The sequence below is a fragment of the Myotis myotis genome, unplaced genomic scaffold (assembly GCF_014108235.1).
Source record: "Myotis myotis isolate mMyoMyo1 unplaced genomic scaffold, mMyoMyo1.p scaffold_m19_p_9, whole genome shotgun sequence".
Classification (NCBI taxonomy): domain Eukaryota; kingdom Metazoa; phylum Chordata; class Mammalia; order Chiroptera; family Vespertilionidae; genus Myotis; species Myotis myotis.
In genome coordinates, this window is record NW_023416401.1 from 30,967,027 (window position 1) to 30,987,033 (window position 20,007).

Below are 20,007 nucleotides of genomic sequence, written 5' to 3' on the forward strand. Positions count from 1 at the left end.
CAGCCGGGGGGACTGTGGCTGAAGCCAGCCCGCCGCCCCCCGTTACCTCCCCCCCCCCCCCCCCCAGCCGCGGGCCCAAGCCTCTGCTGAGCTCCGGGGCTAAATGCGGTTCCGGGGAGCTAAGATTAGCACCGCGAAGTGGCGCGTTTGGAACGCAGGGCGCCTAACGTGAACCGGAGGCGGGAGGGGCCGCACCTGCCGGGACCGTCCCCAAAGGGCGGGTCTCAGTCCCGCCGTTTCTTGGGCGGAGGCCCCGGAGGGCGCGCCCAGCCGGGGGGTCGGCGGCACCAGCCCTCGCGCCCTGTCCCCGCTGGCCCGGAGCCCGGAGCCTGGGGCCCCGCGAGCTTTTCAGAGTCTGGAGCCCCTCCCCCCCCCCCAGGCTGTCCCGTGCTCAGGAGCCCCCAGATTCCGGAGAGCCTCCTTTTGAATATATTTCCCCTCTCGAGGAGCGATGGCCCCTCCCCATTCTCCTTTCACACAACCCCCCATCCCCTAAAACGGGCTGGGCGCCCCTGGACACCGCGAGGAAGAGGAGGCGCCGCGGGAGCGCGGGTGAGTCACGGGGTGGGCAGTTCGGGGAAAATTCCTTTTTTGGAAGCGGCGGCCGCGGCCGGGAGGGGCTCCCCGGGAAGTGACGCGGGCGGGGCGGCGGGAGGCAGGGCGCTGCCTGGAGGCGCCGAGGCCCCGCTGAGCGAGCGCTTCTGGGGCGCGGACACCCGGGCTCGGCGCCCCGACGGGGCGGGCTCTCCGCGGGGCTCCTTATATAGCAGCCGCCGGGCAGGGGCGCCGGACAGCGCGGGGCGCACGGGGCCGCGGGCGCCACCCCTGGACCCACCGCCCAGGCGGGGCTTGGCCTGGGCGGTCACTCCCGGCTGCCCCCGGCCCGGCCGCTGGTTCCCTGGTTCCCGGCCCACTGCCCCCTGCCCCCTGCCCCCCCGCCCCCTGCCCGGGCCGCTGGTTCCCTGGTTCCCGGCCCACTGCCCCCTGACCCCTGCCCCCCCGTCCCCTCCCCCCGCCCCCCACCGCCCCCTGCCCGGGCCGCTGGTTCCCTGGTTCCCGGCCCACTGCCCCCTGCCCCCTGCCCCCCCCCGCCCCCTGCCCGGGCCGCTGGTTCCCTTGTTCCCGGCCCACTGCCCCCTGACCCTGCCCCCCCGTCCCCTCCCCCCGCCCCCCACCGCCCCCTGCCCGGGCCGCTGGTTCCCTGGTTCCCGGCCCACTGCCCCCTGACCCCTGGCCCCCACCCCCCCGCCCCCTGCCCGGGCCGCTGGTTCCCTGGTTCCCGGCCCACTGCCCACTGCTCCCGCCCACTGCCCACTGCCCACTGCCCACTGCCCCCGCCCACTGCCCTCTTCCCACTGCCCCCTGCCCACTGCCCCCCGCCCACTGCCCCCTTCCCCGGCCGCTGGTTCCCTGGTTCCCGGCCCTCTGCCCACTGCCCCCTGCCCACTGCCCCCGCCCACTGCCCACTGCCCCCGCCCACTGCCCTCTTCCCACTGCCCCCTGCCTACTGCCCCCCGCCCACTGCCCCCTGCCCGGGCCGCTGGTTCCCTGGTTCCCGGCCCCCTGCCCACTGCCCCCGCCCACTGCCCACTGCCCACTGCCCCCGCCCACTGCCCTCTTCCCACTGCCCCCCGCCCACTGCCCCCTGCCCGGACCGCTGGTTCCCTGGTTCCCGGCCCACTGCCCCAAGGAGGTAGTTTGCACACAGAGCCAGCTCAGGACTGGGGTGGACGCTGGCTCCGGATGCAGGGGGGCTCTGGGCTGAGTTTGAAGGGAGAAACCAGCTAGGCTCACTGGGGAAGGTCTGACAGGGGGCAGGAGCCGCAGAAATGGTTGGGGTGCAGGGAACCCCTAGGGTTCCGGGACAGCTTGTAGTGTCTTTACTGTGTGGGAGCTGTCAGCCAGCAAAGGAGAAAGGTATTTGTGGCAACATTTTTAAAATGTACTTTTTAATTGATTTCAGAGAGGAAGGGAGAGGGAGAGAGAGAGAGAAACATCAACGATGAGAGAATCACTGATTGGCTGCCTCCTGCACACCCCGCACTGGGGATCGAGCCTGCAACCTGGGCGTGGGCCTTGACTGGGCCTTGACTGGGAATCGAACTGTCACCTCCTGGTTCATAGGTTGGTTGATGCTCAACCACTGAGCCACGCCGGCAGGCCTGCGGCAACATTTCTTAATAGGAAACCCACAAATCTAAGCAGGGGTAGATTTGTTTCCTGGCATCTGCTACCCTTATTCTAGTAGCAGCACCCCCATTTCCTTGGGGAGCCCCATGTGGTTGGGGCTGGCCTTCCCTGTCTGCAGGATCGGGTGTGTGTCCCCAGCTGCAGTGACTGCAGTGAGGGGCCTGTGCAGGGGTTCCCTGGAGGCCGTCCAGAGCAGCCGACATCTTGCTTCCATGTGAGGAGGGCCTGCGGGAAGTGAGGCCAGCTCAGGGAAACGAGAGGAAGATTCCTGGCCACCCTGTGTGAGTGCCGGGTTGGCTGTGCCTGCAGCTCGCCCGCTGCTCTCCTGGCTGCCTCTGGGTTTAGGGAGGCCTCAGTCAGAGTTCTGTCATTTGTAACCAAGGGTCCCAGCTGAGAACACAGTGACATTAGGGAGTGAAGACAGGATCCACTAGCATCATGCATCAGGTCTAGGTGGGAAGTTGATTTTGTTTGTTTGCTTGTTTTTTAAGAAAAAGGCTGAAAGTGCTGCTTGAAGACCATCCTTGAGCTTTTGGGTCCCTTTGAGCTCACTCAGGACCCATGTTAAAACACACACACACCCACCGTCACATTTTCCAGCTCGTTATTCCTGCTGCACCAAGTACTAATAAAGACTTAAAAGTAATATTGCCCGGCCAGTGTGGTTCTGTGGCTGAGTATTGACCTATGAACCAGGAGGTTCGATTCCTGGTCAGGGCACTTGCACTTGAGTTGTGGGCTTGATCCCCACCCAGTAGGGGGTGTGCAGAAGGCAGCTGATCAATGATTCTCATTGATGTTTCTATCACCCTCTCCCTTCCTCTCTGAAATCAATAAAAATACATACATTTTTTAAGGTGATTATATTGTCTTGGCTGGCGTGACTCAGTGGTTAGAGCATCAGCCTGAGAACCAAAGGGTGAAGGGTTCGATTTGGTCAAGGGCATGTACCTGGGTTGCAGGTTCCCTGTCCCGGTTGGGGCACGTGGGAGAGGCAACCAATTGATGTGGCTCTCTCACATTGATGTTTCTCTCTCTCCCCCGCCTCCCCTCACTTCTACTCTCTCTAAAATCAATGGAAAAAAGTATCCTCCAGTGAGGATTAACCCCCCCCCCCCCCAAAAAAAGTGATTATATCTGTTAGCAAAAGATTTCTGGCTGAGTTTTGCTTCTAAATGAAAGTTTTGTTTTTTTGGAAGATGAAGGAGACACCAGAAAGTATTATACACATTAAAAGTAATTCTTGTGATTGGTTTATTGCAGGAGGTGAGGAGTCACAGGGGCCTAGTGCATGAGGCGTTGCTCCTTAGCCACCCAAGACATTCCTGCTCCTGGGTCCCTTCCTCCGCATATGGGGGCACCTACACCTCTCCTCCCGCTCCGGCATCTGCTTCACGGCCCCTTTCCTTTCACCTGGGTACCACTCCAGAGCAGAAGTGATGGACAGCCTACAAGTGCACGTGTGTATAATGCATAAGTGAACATAAGCATCTTCAAAATTCGTCATTTGCAAAGGAACAAGGCCTGCTGAGCTCCTCAAACTGCAACCCTATCCAATCGTGAATTTATGCCTGGAGCGCAACCCGGGAGAAGTCTGCTCTTCTGTGTCACCCAGCACTTGGAGCATGTGCTTGCCTACGTAGATGAGGAAGTGCCCGGCCACCTGGGCAGCATGGGACAGGACCCGCAGCATGCTCCTGCAACAGAAGGGACAGGGACACGCGTCAGGCCTGGAGGTCCGAGCCAGTGAAGAACAGATGGAGTGGGGATTTTTCACAACCCCTTTCCCCCAAACATGCGCTCAGAGTAGGCAATGCGCACACCTGCCCCCGCCCTCCCCGCCCCTCCTGCCTGGGCTAGCTTCATAGGACCCGGGAGGTTCGAGCAGGACCTGGAACTCTGCATTTCTGGTGAGCTCCCAGGGGATGCTGATGACACTGACCGGGACTACCCTTCCACTAGCCACTTCCCAATGTTGTTCAGCAGCTAGAAAGAGCTGAGTAGGCAGACTGAGAGCACACGTATGTCCTGTCCTTCAGCCACTTGCTTATTCTGGAGGCCTTGGGTGTGCGAAGGGGAGGGGGTGAGCAGGGGGGGTGAGATTTAAACTGCTGCATGACAGTGTGAACAGTGTAAACTTCAATGGGTACGGGTCAGGTCAGGACCTCTGAGGGGCTGGGCCTGGGAGTGCAGAGGAGCAAGTGGGGGACAGGCTGCCTGGGGACGGGTGGCGGGGACTGAGTCACGTGCAGTTTCCAGACCCCTCAGTTGACCCCGAAGTCTGTTACCTCACCAGGGCCTTGAGCCCTGTACACCGGAAGTCGTAGGACACTGAGTACATCTCATACATGGTGGCCTTCACGTTGAGGCAGCCGATGAAATCCTTGGGACTCAGCTTGTACAAGTCGAAGGTGACTCTTGCTATTCCTGATTTCTTCGGTTGCTGGTGGGCGGTGATGTAGTTAGTACTCTAGACAGTAAGGGAGGAAGACATGTAAGGAGCATCCCGCTATGACATGCACGTCCTATAATTCTGGTTTTATGCTAGTTTAGACTCTGTTGGTTTAAAATCTGGTAGTGACTAAGCTGCTAATTATTTGAGGAATGTGTTTAGCAGAGCAAAATGCTTATGTGGCTACCAGGTCCACACCCCTAAGTAAGTATCCTTCCTGAATCCGCTGAGTTTGGTGGCTCCGGATGACTGTGATTCGGCGGTGGGGCCTTGGTTTCAGGACCCAGACATCAATGAGTGGCTGTGCTGTTGACACATGGCATTGAGAGGCACTCACGCTCGTCACCGAGGGTGACCACAGTTACTTGTCTGACATGGACAGTCTCATGACTATGACACAGTCTGTTCAAAGAGAAGCAGGCAGCATTATTTCCATTTGATAAGAGGCTTCTGGGCAGAGTCTCAGAATCACATGGCCACCGTGAGGGGCAGTGTGAGAACTTTCCTAGGGTGCCCCCTCTTTTCCAGTAACCGCCCTGGGGGAAGCCTGACTTCCTGGGGAAAGTTGTTTGGTTACAGTATCCACGCGCAGTCTCCCCGAAACACCATAGACCCTTCAGGTTGGGAGGAGAAAGTGTTTATAAACAGCACTTCAATATGATCTTCCCCACCAAGAGCTTTGAAAAAAACACACAAGAGAACAGAGATGTCCCGGGGGACAAATGCCAGACCCAGGGGCTACGCTTCCTGTGGGTTTGCCCCTCATGTGGATCTTGCAGTGTTTAGGATTCAAATGTACATAAATCAATAGAGTTACCAAGTCGCGTGACCCTCCGGGGTTGGGAGTAGTTGAGGCTATGACTGTTAAGTTCATAATGACAATAATCTACTATATTTGAAGTTACAGCCAGTTCTCCTTGAAGTACTCAAACCCTTCCTGCTGGAGCTACTCTTTCCTCCCGCACAGAACACACACAGGGAGAGATCCTGGTTGTTGCCTAATGTTTCAGGCCCAAGAGGCCCTGCAGCCTCTTTACTTTAGGGGGTGCAAACTCTCCATCATTTAGGAAACATTTTAAAAAAACAAGATTACAGAATCAAAAGGAGTTTTCATCTATAATCCTGCCACAACTCTTTTTTATTGCCTTGTGTTCCTTCCTGCTATATGAAAGCTTTTATCTTACTTTCCCTAAATGTCTTCCTTGAGTCTTGGCCTTAAATCAGCATCAAGATGTGCTCACAAAGCTAATCCGCGTGTGACCTAACCCAGGGCCTGTGGAGCTCTGTGCTGCTGACCAAGGAAGGAGGAAATGACTGCCCCCTGACCGCTTCCTGAGCGAGCTTCACGCAGCTACTGCCTCACAGGCTTCGGGCATTCAGACTGAGGAAGGGAGTCCCCTGGTGGCTATTTCTGGGCGGAAAGTTCTATTGGCCTCACTGGTTAAAAAAACCCACTTCCACCTGGGGTAGGATGTATAATTGGCTGGAGGTGCACATTTCCACCCTGAGAGAAGATGGATGAAAAGTGGACGTCAAGAAAGGGCTCCAGCCCAGCCAGCGTGGCTCAGTGGTTGAGTGTTGACCTATGAACTAGGAGGTCACCTGCTCAGTTGCCTGTCAGGGCATATGACTGGGTTGTAGGCTGGATCCCCAGTGGGGGGCATGCAGGAGGCAGCCGATCAAGGATTCTCTCTCATCATTGATGTTTCTCTCTCTCTCCCTTTCCCTTCCTCTCTGAAATCATTAAAAATTTATTTAAAAAAGAATGATGCTTTAAAAAAAGATGCAACAGTACAATCTATATTTTAAAAAAAGAAGAAGAAAGAGAAGACTCCAACCCAAGCTCACATGTCACCCAGGCCACTAGTAGACTGAGCGGCTTCAGGCCTCTCCTTGAACCGTCATTATTTGTATCCCACACACTCCATCACCGCCCTATACTTTAGCTCGGCATCCCAGCCATCACCCACTCTGGGGCTTCATCGTAGAGGCTGTCCTGTGCATGTAGAATATTTAGCCGCATCTCTAGTCTCTGCCCACTAGATGCCATTAGTCTACCACTGCCCCAGTCGTAAACACCAAAAGAGCTTTCAAACATTTCCTAATGTCCCCTGAGCGGCAACATACACCCCGGTTGAGAACCCCTGATTGATGAGTATCTATAGGTTCTATTGATATAAGAAACAAAGCTGTTTGGGTCTTCATTAATTTTTAAGAGTGGAAAGAAAGATAAGAATGTATGTTTCCGCTCAACATAGTTGATGAGATTTATCCACATAGATGTCTGGAGCTGTACTTCATGCATTTTCCCAGCAGAAGAGTATTCCCGCTGATGATTATACAACAGTGTGTTTATTTTTATTTATTTATTTTTAAAAATATTTTTTATTGATTTCAGAGATAAGGGGAGAGGGAGAGAGAGAGGTAGAAACATCAGTGATGAGAGAGAATCATTGAATGGTTGCCTCCTGCATGCTCCCCCACTGGGGATTGAGCTTGAAACCCAGGCATGTGCCCTGACCAGGAATTGAACTGTGACCTCCTGCTTCATAGATAGATGCTAACCACGGAGATTGCTGGCTGGGCCAACAGGATGTTTATTTATGTGTATTTACATGGAAGCACATGCTGGGTATCCTGTGCTGGGTTATGTCTAGGAACGGACCTACTCAGTTCAACTCCATGGGATAAAGGCAAGTTGTCTTAAATAGTAGTTGGTGGGAGCATGCGAGAGTTCATTGTTCCATATCTTAAAAATGGGAAAGGTGTAAAAGCCTAACAATACCAAATCTAATAACGGTGTAAAAAGTATCTTATTGTGGTCTTAACTGTTCCTAGTCACCCATGAGGCTGCATATTTCCCTGTGTTTTGTTGTCCATTTATTGTGCAGATGCCTGTCCCTGTCTCTGCCCATTTTTCTGGTGGACTGTCTATTGTTCCCATTACTGATTTGTGTGAGTCCTTTACATTCGTGGAATACGAATTCTTTGTCGGGTTGTCTTGGAAACACCTTCTCCCCACTTGTGGCTTATTGTTTTACTTCCTTTATAGTACCTTTTGATAAAAAGAATTCTGGACGGAGTTGAATTTATCATTTTAAAAAATGGTTTGTCTGTTGTGTTTTGTTTTTAAAAAACTATCACACTGAGAGTGCCAAGTAGGCATATATTAGATCTTCTCAGTCACATCTCCAACTGCTTTCCAGTTTTCTACTCTCTTTGTGTTACATCATAGGCACCTTCTTTAGACATACCTTCCAGGTCCTGTCTGAGTTTTCATTTACTTGAATTGCTATCTTTTTTGTTTCTAGAAATTGTATTTATTCTTCCAAGTCTATCTAGTTTTTAAAAATTCCTTCTTGTTCCTCATTACTGTAGATTACTTTTTATATCTTTTTGAACATTTTAAGTGTAGTTATTTACACTGTCTCTGATGATCCCATATCTGAGGTTTTGCAGGCCTGACTTTGTTATTTCTGCGTCCTCTCATATTTGGTGCCCGGAGTCCTCATGTCTTGTGTTTTACTGTAAATTCACGTTTGTTGGAACTTTAGGAACAAAGATTCCCTGAGGCCTCGGTCAATGTCCATTCTGAGCCTATTTGCTCCTCCTGGTTACCTGGGGCACAGCAACCCTGGGACACTAGGACTGCCGGGAGAGGCTGTTTGAATGAAGAGAATTTAATGAGTAAACTCCTGCCTCTGATGCTTCCTCCCTGGGTCTCTGTAAACTAAACTTTCGGCTTGGGTGGTTTTAGACCAGGGGTGGGCAAACTTTTTTTTTTTTTTTCCCTAATACAATTTAACTTTATTTTCTCTTTCAGTCTTTCCTAAAAGTTGAGTACAATTGATCTAATTTTACATTACTTAGGGTACAGAAGAGCCTGTGGTGTGGGCAAACTTTTTGACTCGAGGGCCACAATGGGTTCTTAAACTGGACCGGAGGGCTGGGACAAAAGCATGGATGGAGTGTTTGTGTGAACTAATATAAATTCAAAGTAAACATCATTACATAAAAGGGTACGGTCTTTTTTTTTTTTTTTTAGTTTTATTCATTTCAAACAGGCCGGATCCGGCCCGCGGGCCGTAGTTTGCCCACGGCTGTTTTAGAATCAATAGTCCCTATAAGCTGTAAGGACAGCTGTCTGCCAGACTCTCAGGAGAGACGGTTACATTCTCTGCTTTCTGTGGGCATCTCTAATCTGACTCCCTTTCTGTTACCCCCCAGACCTTGTTTCCTGTCCTCTCAGCAGCTATCAAAACTGAAGCCCTGAGTCACTGAGGTCAGTGGAGGCCCACAGGTGAGATGCCTGCAGGGGAGAGCCAGCTTCTGTGCTTGCTTTCCCGTCTGGATTCTGGCTCCATAAAAAATTTGGCCTCGGAGGATGTGCCTTTCTTGAAGGACATTTAGGCATATAAAAAGATGTTTTCATATTTGCTTTACATTTTTAGTGGGAGGGTTTTCCAAGACATATAATCTATAGTTTTCCCAGAAATAGAAAACTATTCTATATCTTAACTTTTCTAAATCACTGTAGCCACACACACACACACACACACACACATACACACACACACACCCCTAATTTCATTGGCTTGCTGGCCTCCTAAGGACAGAGACAGTGAATGGTCACTGGGTCATATCTACAGGCTTTAATAGGATCGTAGCTACTTGCTTCCCAAAGCTTGTCCCTCAGAATTATTTGCTTTGAGTCAAACAACCCATGTTCACAAAGATGCTACATTTCCTAGAAATATCCTATATAATAAAAGGCTAATATGCAAATTGACCAAACAGTGGAATGACTAGTTGCTATGATGCACACTGACCACCAGGGGGCAGAATATCAACACAGGAGCTTCCCCCTGGTGATCAGTGCACTCCCACAGGGGTAGAGCCGCTCAGCCAGAAGCCGGGCTCACCACCTCTGCAGCAGTGCTAAGGATGTCCAGCTGCCAGAGCGGGCCTAAGCCCTCAGCTGGACATCCCTGGGGGCTCCCAGACTGCGAGAGGTTGCAAGCCAGGCTGAGGGACTCCCCCCTCCCCTCCAAGTGCACAAATTTTGTGCACCCGGCCTCTAGTTTATAAGAATCTCTTCAAGGGCAGTAGATCCAGTTATTAGGGGAGTATAAAGGGTCTATTTTAAAAGTGGGCAAATCAACACCGAAATAGGGAATTCACTTTTGTAGGTAAGAAGTCTACCCAGTAGCTGGATAGAGTGCGTTTGCTTACCGGTGTCCACTTCTGTCCTTTCTCCAAGATCATGAAGTGTGTGTTATCGCCTAAGGTCTGAAAAAACTCTTCCGTGTCCACCACGGTGCCGTCCTCCTCCAGCACCAGAGTGACCAGCCCGCTGGTGATGAGCAGGGCGTCCAGGGTCTGGGGGGCGGGGGGGGGGGGCAACACATCAGAGACACAGAATGAGCAGGGGATTCCGTTTTGACCGTTCACAGCCATGGCTTACATGATAATTTCAGCAGAGCTGGCTGGTTTTGATAAAATGCTAATGGTCAAGATAGACCTTCATGGGGTCTATGATTCAGTCCTGGCTTGGAAAAAGAGACGTTAAGATTTTTAAGGGAACTATCCTCTTCAGAGATTTCAATGACATGAGATACATGATTACATTTCATAATATTTATAGTTTCTAAAATTACCTACTTATTTTGACAAATAAAAAGAATAACCTTGCGCCTATGATAATTAAGGAGCTTCAGTCTTGTGTGGCATATCTGAATGTCTCTCTTAGAGCCTGCATGTTGGATGCTTTCCTCATGTGCACGGGCGCCTGTGTCTAGGTTAAGCCTCCATGCGAATCTTCCTTATTTGGCGATCTAGGTCATTAGATTCTTCCCTGGCTTTTATAATAAAAAACAGATTTCCAAAGTCTGCTGCTTCCCTATATTTTCTCTTGTCAAGTAAATAAAGCTACATTATCCACTGATGGCTGTTTTTAAGGTTTTTGTCTCTGTGCCTAAATCTCTTGTGGTACAAAGATGCAATAATGTTTCCTTTCATCTTTTCACTTAGAAATGGTCCCCCTCCTCCCCCCCGCTTAGGCTTTCCAAGGCCAGGACATGGACATTTCTGTCTCTGCACTGGCTTAGTAGCCAAGAGCCTGGGCCTTCTGAGCCCTGGTGGGAGGCACAGCGCTGGTGGTACCTTGCTGAGCAGATCCTTCAGGTTGCTTGCCATCACTCCCCGCCGGCTGCTCCGGTTGTGGTTGGAGACTCGGAAGGGGCGAGGGGACTGCATGAGGGGAGTGAGTAGGACTTTCTTGGTTTGTGAACCCATGAAAGTCAGGGGCCTGGAAATGGAGAAGAAAATTAAAATTGACATCACTTTTTCAAAGAGTCTCTGAAGAGACACACACCCACAGAGTCATTTATTTATCTATGTTTTATTTTCCCAACTAGATTGGCATTTCTTTATGGACAAGGCCTTCTTTGTTGCATCTCCCATAATGCCTAGCTTAGTGTGAGGCATACAATTTGTACGTAGTATATTGTCTAAACTGAAGTTCTATAAATGAACATAAGTGGAAGTTCAATGACGCACCAAGGAATTTGCTCAATGAAAAACTGGTTGTATCGTAAGGAACCAGCTTTCAAATGTTGTTAGTTAAGTTCCTGCTACCAGCAGTCTCAGGAGGGGCCTCTGACAGTGAGTGTCTGTGCTTCATCCCGATGCCTCATCGACAACCTGGCGTTCTGGGAACAGCCTGGATTATTAGCAAGTATTGGGCCTGCAATATATTCAGCCAGCATCACTTTAGTGCCTCATTAGTGCTCGTATCTGAGCACCTGCTAAGTATTACCCACTTCTCAGATGAGAAAACCGAGGCTCAGAGTGGCTTCTCAGGGGCCTCCAGTTATAAAGGAAAAGAGGTGGGATGTCATCTCTCTGGACTTCAAACCTCAGGCACTAAGCATCAGTCGGAAGCATGAGAGGAAGAGCTGCTTCATGGCTGGAGGGAGGCAGGGTTCCCAGTTCGCACCCTCAGCCCCTTTCCCTTTAGGCCACCAGAGCCTCTGCACCCTCTGTTTCCAGGGAGGCAACTGCGAGGGATGGTGCCAGGTCAGGGTCGCCAGTGGGGGCTCCCAGCGGAAGGACCAGAGCCCCTGAGTGAATGCGAGCCCGACCCAGGCAGCAGTGGGCCTGGCACCAGCCTCTGAACCTTTGCCCCGATTCTCAGGAGTTAAACCAGGTCCCTGGGTTACGCAACACGATGAACAACACGCCCGCATTCTGCTGAGCTGATGCTACAGAGGGTTTGCTCACAGTCTCATCCCTGCTGAGCCGGTGGGCAGGGCAGCGAGGATGATCCATATTGTGCTTTACACTTAGAGCCTGGCTTTCTTCTCAACCTAAACCTTGCACCTGAGACTTAAACTCACTGGCTAAGTCCCTGTGAGGAGGAGGAGAGAGAAAGATACAAGTTCCACTCTGTGCCAAATACTATATACCTTAGCGCATTGCCTAAGAACTACAGGACAAGCATTACAGGTGAGGAAAACGGAGGCTCAGGACATTAAAGAATTAGTAAGATCAGCCCGGCCCGCGTGGCTCAGTGGTTGACCTATGAACCAGGAGGTCACGGTTCAATTCCTGGTCAGGGCACATGCCCAGGCTCCAGGCTCAGTTTCCATGGGGCGGGGGGGGGGGGGGGGGGGCAGGCAGGAGGCAGCCGATCAATGATTCTCTCTCATCATTGATGTTTCTATCTCTCTCTTTCCTTTCTGAAATCAATAAAAATATATTTTAAGAAAGAAATTAATAAGATCAGAATTGGCAAGTGCTGGCACAGGGCTTCAAATCCAGCTGCCGCTTTCGCACCATGGTGTCTGCCCTGCCAAGCGCAAACCCTCCTACAGCAGAGGGGAGCCCTGGATCCCCACTGGCAAGCTTCTCCCCCAAAGTGACGAGTCATTGCCATTGCCCACGAGGACTTCTAGAATCTATGCCAACTGAGACCAGGGTCTATTTGTACATTTTTTATTTCCCCACAGCACCTCCCCCCCTGCTGACACATGACCTAGTCACTGAGTGAAAGATAGGCTGGGACAAAATCAGAGAAATGGAAGAACAAAGTTCATGTCTTGGATGTTAGGTCCAGGCCCTGGTGGTCAATGTCATGTCTTGTGGGCACGAACAGCTTCTATATATATATATTATTGATTTTTTACAGAGAAGAAGGGAGAGGGATAGAGAGTTAGAAACATCGATGAGAGAGAAACATCGATCAGCTGCCTCCTGCACACCCCCTACTGGGGATGTGCCTGCAACCAAGGTACATGCCCTTGACCGGAATCAAACCTGGGACCCTTCAGTCCTCAGGCTGACGCTCTATCCACTGAGCCAAACCGGTTAGGGCCACGGACAGCTTTGACCTAGTTGCTGTGGTCCCCTATCTCCCCATAGGACACAAACGCTCACACCTTAGTAAGCACCGATGCGCCAGGGGCCTAGCACAGCTGATTATACAAAGTTCTTATTTCCCTCTAACTTCTGACAAGGCAAGAACCGGCAGTCACTTCTGGTCCTCCCTCTTCACACTGCCCTCAAGAGAGTCATCCTTGATTTTGTAAAACAACATACAGGCTAGTGTTCTTCTTACCTGTTACACAAGAACTGGGTCGTTATTGGAGAAAAGGCTTAGAGAGCACACATAAAAAATTTTTGAAGACATGAAAATTAAATCCTTCCCTTCTTTTCAAGGAACCGGATGAGTGATTTGATGTGCCAACTTACCTAAAAATCAAGACTGCCTTATATACAACGTAAAAAGGGGTTAAATGAAATGTTACACACATTCAACCTATTTAACAAATACTACACAATTGCTTACCTGCTGCAGCTAAATGGACAGCAGGGCGACGAGCTACCACATGAGCAAAGAAATTCAGGGCGGGGCAAAGGTAGGTTTACAGTTGTGAGCACGGGAAACAGAGTGTATTCTTGCATTATTATTTATTGTTGTATTATTTTCCATACAAACAATTACAACCCCTTTATCCCCACCCTGTATATTAACCTAACTCACTTTTGGTTCTCTTTCAGTCGAATAATTTATGTCACTGACCATTAACACGAGGCCTAAAATATGTTGCCACCTCCCCCTCAATTTCTTAATATATCAATGTTGAAACGGGAGCACTAGAAGTCTTAGAATTCTGCTCTTAGGTACAGCACGCCTCAGTCGCCTCGAACTCCTGGGAAAGGGCAGGCAATCACAGGAAGCAGGAAGGGAAACAGTGTACTAGAAGGAAAGAAACACACAAGGAAATAGGCTTTGCTGTTCAAGGAAATAGATCATTTCGGAGAAATCAAGTCAATAAGAGAAGCCAGACTTCATAGAATTAATCTTGAAAACTGTGAAGGGACATATCTTTCAGAAATGAGGAAAACAGAGTCTTTGGATTTTTCCTCAAGGGAACTGAACTGAGGAGTCCCCAACGTACATAAGTGTGTGAAATAAAGCAACAAACACACTGACAATGGAGGTGAACTCTACTCCAGTAAAAAAAGCTAAACCCCACAGGCCCCAAGAAAGAGCCTTTATCTGGCACCCCATTGATTGATGTTCATGCTGAAAGTGCCGGAGGAGAAGGCGGGCCCAGGAACAAGGTTTCTCACAGCCAGAGAGAGACATGTTGGTGTCAGCCGTGCTGAGGGTAAGACACTGCCCAGGAACGATTCTGAGTGAAACAATGACGGAGGGAACCCCACACGTCACTGCTAGGTGGAAAAAGAGGAATCCAGATGAGGTAATAAAGCACAGACAGGGGTGGGATATAAGTCAGCTGAGCACTGCCGCCAAAGCCAATGGTAAGAAGGGAAGTATTGATGGCAAATATAGGAACGCAGAGAAACGAGGCAGTGTGGGAAGTCTTCGTCAGCCCTGGCGAGGTCTCCACGAGCAGTAGAAGTGTACGTACTTGTAGGAAACTCGGCTCCTTGCTTATATCCCTGAGACTATTGTGGTAGAAATGTGTACTGCAATGGCCGCTAGACAGAGAGCTCCTTGTTCAAGAAAAGGAAAGATGTCCTAAACAGCTACAAAATCAGCTATTTTGCGCAAACTATGATACATCAGCTTTGTAAGAACTTCAGAGTTGGCATGAATGTTATCACTGACAGGACACAAAGACAGGGCCGGCTTTCTCTGGGACAGCACACACCTGCGGACATCCTTGAAGTCCAGAGTGTGCGACGAGACTTCAGGCTGCTTTCATTACGACGGCGGCCCTTAGTGGTGGCACATGGTTAATGAACTAAGGACTGGCTTAAGATCTGATCATTGCTTACACATAGCTGATCTTTGAAGAAGATGTGATTAGGTTGCTTCCCTGGATAAATTCAGCTATTTGCTAACAAAAGACAGAGTTAGCACATCGCCTACCAGCTAGTTTAAATGAAGGCGCATCCAGAGGAGACAGAGGTGCTGCGAGACCATAATTACCAATGTGGCAGTCACCTGGCTCACATGGATCTTTAGCCTGGACGTGGTTTTTAAGAAGGGCCGGCAAGAATGTTGTGTTCCTTTCAACAGTCTGATTGTTTTCTTCCTGTTTCGTTTGGAAGCAGGTAGATTCCAAAGAATTATAGTAGCTCAATTTGGAAGCAGGTTGATTCCCAAGAACTGTGGCAGCAGTGTGTCCTGACCAATAGCCAATCACAGCGAGAGCTTGCCAAGCTCAGCAGGAACATGTTTCAGGAGATAAGATACTTCCTTACGCTTTGATTTGCCAATATTTCATAAGCCAGTGGCTTCCACCACACACTTGACCCAGTGGAAACCTCACACAGATACATTTTGGATTTGGGGACACTGTTGCAGGGGTCAGGGGCAAGGGCAGGGCCAGCCTCAGCTCTGCAGGTGTGGCCTCCTCCTCCTGCTCCAGGCAATGCCAGCGCCAGTGCCAGCGAGGAGTCAGTGCCCTCTCACCCATCCCTGAAACAGCCCACCAGCTCCTCAGCGCTCTGAGGAACTTGGAGAGTGGGTGTTTGGATGTTCCTGGGAGAAAAGTTTGGAGGATTCACTCCCACCTGTTCACAGTTGTTACGTCTGGGGGCGGGAGTGTGGGGTGGGTGGCACTGGAAAGAGAAGAAAGACGGGAAAGAAACAAAGGGCTTTACCTTTATGCCTAAACCATGTTAGGGAAGAAGCACGAGTCAAGTCTGTTTCTCACCTTCCCGGATCCCACCACTTAACTTCCTTTTTTTTGTTGTTATTTGTTTGTTTGTTTTAAAAGAGAAAGCCAGCACAGTGCAGACTGACCACTTGCACATCTGGGCAGCTGTTTCTCTAACCTTCAGTATTACACACAGCTGCTGTAAGGACCCAAGTTCAGAGCCTATAGGTCAGACTAGTTTTGTAAAGCGATTCTCCCTTCCCTTTCTCTCACTCAGCCTGCCCTTGCCCCTCGGTACAAACGGGATCCATTATCTCTGAAAACCTGCATGTTACGGTCCTCAAGGGCGTCTCCATCCTCTTCGAAGCACTTTAAAGATCTTCAGAGAAACATGATCGCTCCTTTAAACTTATAAAGTTACTGCCACGCAGAATCTTTAGGGTTTATCAGCAGGGACTGGGTTGGATGTCCGGATGTGAAATGAACCCAAGACAGGGAAAGGAGCGGAGCCGGGCCAGGCGGCTGCGGGGCGAGCGTTCGGGCGCACCCGGGACCGGCCCTCCCACTGGAGCCACAGCCCGCGCTTGCCCCAGGGTAGCCTGGGCCGCCCCCGCCGGCGCTTCTCCCCACGCCCCAGCTCCCGTCGCGAACCGCAGGACCCCGAGCGGCTCTGCCCCACGCACCATGGAAGTGTGGCCCTGGGTTCCCGGGACGGCGCCCTCATCTGTGTCGGCAGCTAAGGCAAGCGATGCGGCCACCGCCGCACTGACCACTGTCACCTGTTCCGCGGACGCCCGCGCACCTCGGGAGGCCACACCTGACACTTGCAGCTGGAGGAGGGGAGGGCGCGCGCCTGCCCAGCTGGCCGCGGCGTGGGCGTCAGGGGCGTGGGGGATGCGCGGAGCCCGGGCCTCGGGGAGCGTGGGATGAGGGTGTAGGGGGGAAGGGGTCGCGGAGGGGAGGGGATGAGGGCTCACGGGGTGCCGGGCAAAGGAGCCTGCGGGGCACACCGGGATTGGCGTGGTGCTGAGCCTGCTAATGTGGAACTCGCCTGATGAGGGCTCCCGCGTAGTCCCGGGCCATCTCCATAGTTCGGCGCCGTAGCGGGCAGCGACCTCTACCACCGTGCGCCGCCTCTTAAAGCGCCGCCGCCGCCCGCCCCGCCCCGCCCCGCCCCGCCCCGCCTCCGTCTGACCACGAGGGCGAGGGCCTTGGCATTGGGCTTGCCTCCGCCGAAGGTCGTCGCTTAGCGATCTGGGAGCGCGCCGGGGTCCAGAGCCTTCGGGCCCCTCCAGGGAGCGGCTCTCCGAGGCCGCGGCGCCGACGACCCTGCCCCCGACGTGCTCCGCGGGCCACTTGGTGGTCGCGCGTTTGCCAGCCTGTTTGTCTTGCGCTTTCTGGAGGCTGGGGCCGTTGAGGACAGCCTCAGCCCCGACGGAATGGCCTGGGCTGTGGGCAGGCGGAGGCGCTGTTTAAACCCGGGCCACAGGGGGGAGAGTGAGGCGCAGGCCGCGGTGCGCTTTGGGGACCCCCAGGCCGCGGTGCGCTTTGGGGACCCCCAGGCCGCGCCCAGCCAGGGCTGGGGCTGTGCCCCCGACGCGCGGCTCTAAGTTCCTTGCAGAGGTGAGGACCTCGCTGCAGACACTCGGGCTTCCTTCCCGTTCGGTCGCCTCCGGCTGCATTTGGACATTCCGGGCAGTAAGAAGGGCATTCCGAGTGAAGGAGTAACGGGACCGTTTGGGCTTCATTGACAATCTTTTAGCTGTAGGCAAGGGACTTGCTCAGAGTAAGGAAGGGAAGAGGGAACCGGCCAGGGCTGAGGGGCCTTGATCCATCTCCCTTTGCACAGGGAAGGTACAGCTCCGCCTGTTTCTGAAGAAGGGGGTAGGGGTGGCGCTTCCCGGGGGTTCAGTAGAACCCTGAATTACAAAAGCGAAGCAGAGGTCTCTTGAGCAGGTTAAGGACTGGAACAGACCCCGAACTCCAGCCCTTTCAAAGATGCAGACTCCCGCACATGATCAGGTGGCTGGCTCCTCGGTCCTAGCACTGCCTGCCTACGGGAGCCGTGTTTCCTAAGCTCGCGTCTGCCCGCTCAGCACATGGACTTGCCCTCCTCCTTCACTGAACGCACAGGAACAAGCGCGCACTTCTTCCCCTTCAGGTCAGGCTGCCAACAAGCCTCATTTGACTTGCAGGAATGCTGAAGCCAAAAGCAATTTCCTCCCAGAATCCTGGACCCCCAGGGGCCTGCTGGGAGCTGCCCAGCTCCAGGGCCCGTGGGGGCGTTTCCTGCCCAGAGCCACTAGGGCTGGACGGGGTGTCAGCTGCCCCCCACGGACACCCTGCTGTGGCCTGAAGGTTTGTGTTCCCCACTCCCATTCCAACCCCAGTGCCCAGTTTAATAGTATTGGAAGGGGGGGCCTTTGGGAGGGGGTTAAGTCTTGAGGGTGGAGCCCTCCGCAATGGGAATAGCACCTTATTAAAGCCGCTGAGAAGAGGTCCTCAGCACTTCAGCCACTGAGGACTCGGTGAGGAGACAGCCAGCTATGACCCAGGAGGCGTGTCCTCACCGCCCCGCTTATGCTGGCACCTGAGCAATACATTTCTGTTGTTTATGGGCCACCCAGTCTATAGTATTCTGTTAGAGCAGGCGGATCAGGCTAAGTGTCCCTCCCCCCTCCCCCAATTTGATAGATGAGAAAATGGATCCAGTCAATTCAAGTCAATTCACCTTTTAAAAAATCTCTTATTGTGAAAAATTTCAAATATAAAGATATTACATGAGCGCCCTTACACCCAGTGCCTGAATCCAACCACTGTCAACATTCTGACATATTTGTTTATTTTTTATGTATATTTTTATTTGAACCCCTTCACATAAAGTCCTTCAACTTGCATCTCTGGAGGAATATATACTATACACTATAGTGACATTATCACTCCTAACAAAATGAAAATGATCTCATAGCACCCAATAGTCTGTGGTGAAGCTCCCCAACCATTCTGATTTATTGACACCTTATGTATAAGACAGCATACCCATGCCTGAGACGCAGTGTATTAGACCTGGAGCAGTGAAGGTCAAGATCACCGATGATTCTGATGATTCTCACACACCAATAACCAGTCAGGGCAATGGGTGCTATTTGTTCACTCATTCCTAGGGCCTAGAGAGGCCTCCGCTGTTAGAAGGCTTGTTAATGGCTGAATGAATGAGTGAGGTCCTATGTTAGCAGTAACATATGAATGCAAATTGCAAAGGGAAACAACAAGTAATTGATTTTGCTAAAAGGTGTTCAGGAAGGGCCAAGGATGAGTGAGGTGAATGATGGGTGGGGGTGGGGGTGATTATTCTCACTGCTTTTAGGAAGACCAAAGGCAAAGACAGTAATGGCATGTCTGGAAGTGCTGGGTGGGTGTAGGGGGTTCTGGAGGAGAATGGTAGGAACCAGGGAGGCAGCCAAGTTGGAGCAAATCTGTATAGCCTTGAACACACAGTGGGTGTTGCTCTCAGTGGGGAATGAGCCAGGAAGGCGGGGTAGCCTGTGGAGACATCGATTTGAGAAGGACATCTGGCAAGGCCTGTAGGTGATCCAAGTAGAAGAGTCAAGATTCAGACGGACAGTGGGCATAGAGAGGAGCAAGGAGCCAAGGAGATTTTGTAGGATGTGGTGATGAATTAGCAGAGACGCAGCTGGAGACAATTCCAATATTTCCGGTTTGGGTAACCAGAGAGGTGGCATGCCTTAATTAAGATGATAAATACAGATGGGAAAACAAGTTTGTAGTTGGGATTGAGATTATGTTGAAAGCTATGGGCCTGTGGGCCACACTGGACAGAGATGTGGAGCTGGATCCATGGGCCTGTGGGTCACACTCAGATGTATTGGTTGGTGCTTGGGGAGAGGCCATAGCCGCCGTCAAGGCCAGCCAGCTACCTGCCTGCTCCTAAGGGGGGATCTGTGTCATATGAGTGGGCGGTTCACTCCAGGAAGGTGTCTGGAGGGGAGAGAGGAAGGGCATGTTGTGCTCCAACAAATGGCCCCAAAGAAAAGGGGTTAAGAGGCAGCTCATGCCCAGCGGTGCTGGGAGGGTGTCTTTCCAGCCCCTGTCCATCTTCTGGCTCTCGCACAAACTCCTTTCTCATTCAACATCACGTAGTATACTAGTACCTTTATTCAGCAACTACTATGTCCCTGTGCAACCAAGATTAGAAATCTTGGGACCAGA

At 51.9% G+C, this 20,007-nt stretch overlaps 1 protein-coding gene and 1 long non-coding RNA gene across 2 annotated transcripts; one reads left to right on the forward strand and one right to left on the reverse strand.

The window, feature by feature from the left end:
* Positions 1 to 247: 247 nt before the first annotated feature.
* LOC118663378 lies at positions 248 to 9,502 on the forward strand. The gene is made up of 3 exons (XR_004970025.1): positions 248 to 552; positions 3,454 to 4,100; positions 8,870 to 9,502. It is a non-coding gene; the product is annotated as an uncharacterized LOC118663378 (long non-coding RNA).
* Positions 3,428 to 16,866, reverse strand: CIDEA (cell death inducing DFFA like effector a). Its single transcript, XM_036322906.1, has 5 exons — positions 16,829 to 16,866; positions 10,805 to 10,949; positions 9,875 to 10,021; positions 4,479 to 4,660; positions 3,428 to 3,887 (listed from the first exon to the last, which is right to left on the reverse strand). Exons 1-5 carry the CDS (start codon positions 16,864 to 16,866, stop codon positions 3,740 to 3,742), a joined length of 660 nt encoding a protein of 219 aa, XP_036178799.1. The 3' UTR covers positions 3,428 to 3,739.
* Between the last annotated feature and the right edge of the window lie 3,141 nt (positions 16,867 to 20,007).

Bases quoted from the DNA above. Each gene is read 5' to 3' on its own strand.
- CIDEA (XM_036322906.1), bottom strand. From the start codon at position 16,866: ATGGAGATGGCCCGGGACTACGCGGGAGCCCTCATCAG. The intron at 10,022-10,804 runs GTACCACCAGCG...CCCGCCCCCCAG, and splicing joins TGAAGGATCTGCTCAGCAAG to ACCCTGGACGCCCTGCTCAT. The intron at 3,888-4,478 runs GTAACAGACTTC...CTTCTGTTGCAG, and splicing joins GGGCTCAAGGCCCTGGTGAG to GAGCATGCTGCGGGTCCTGT.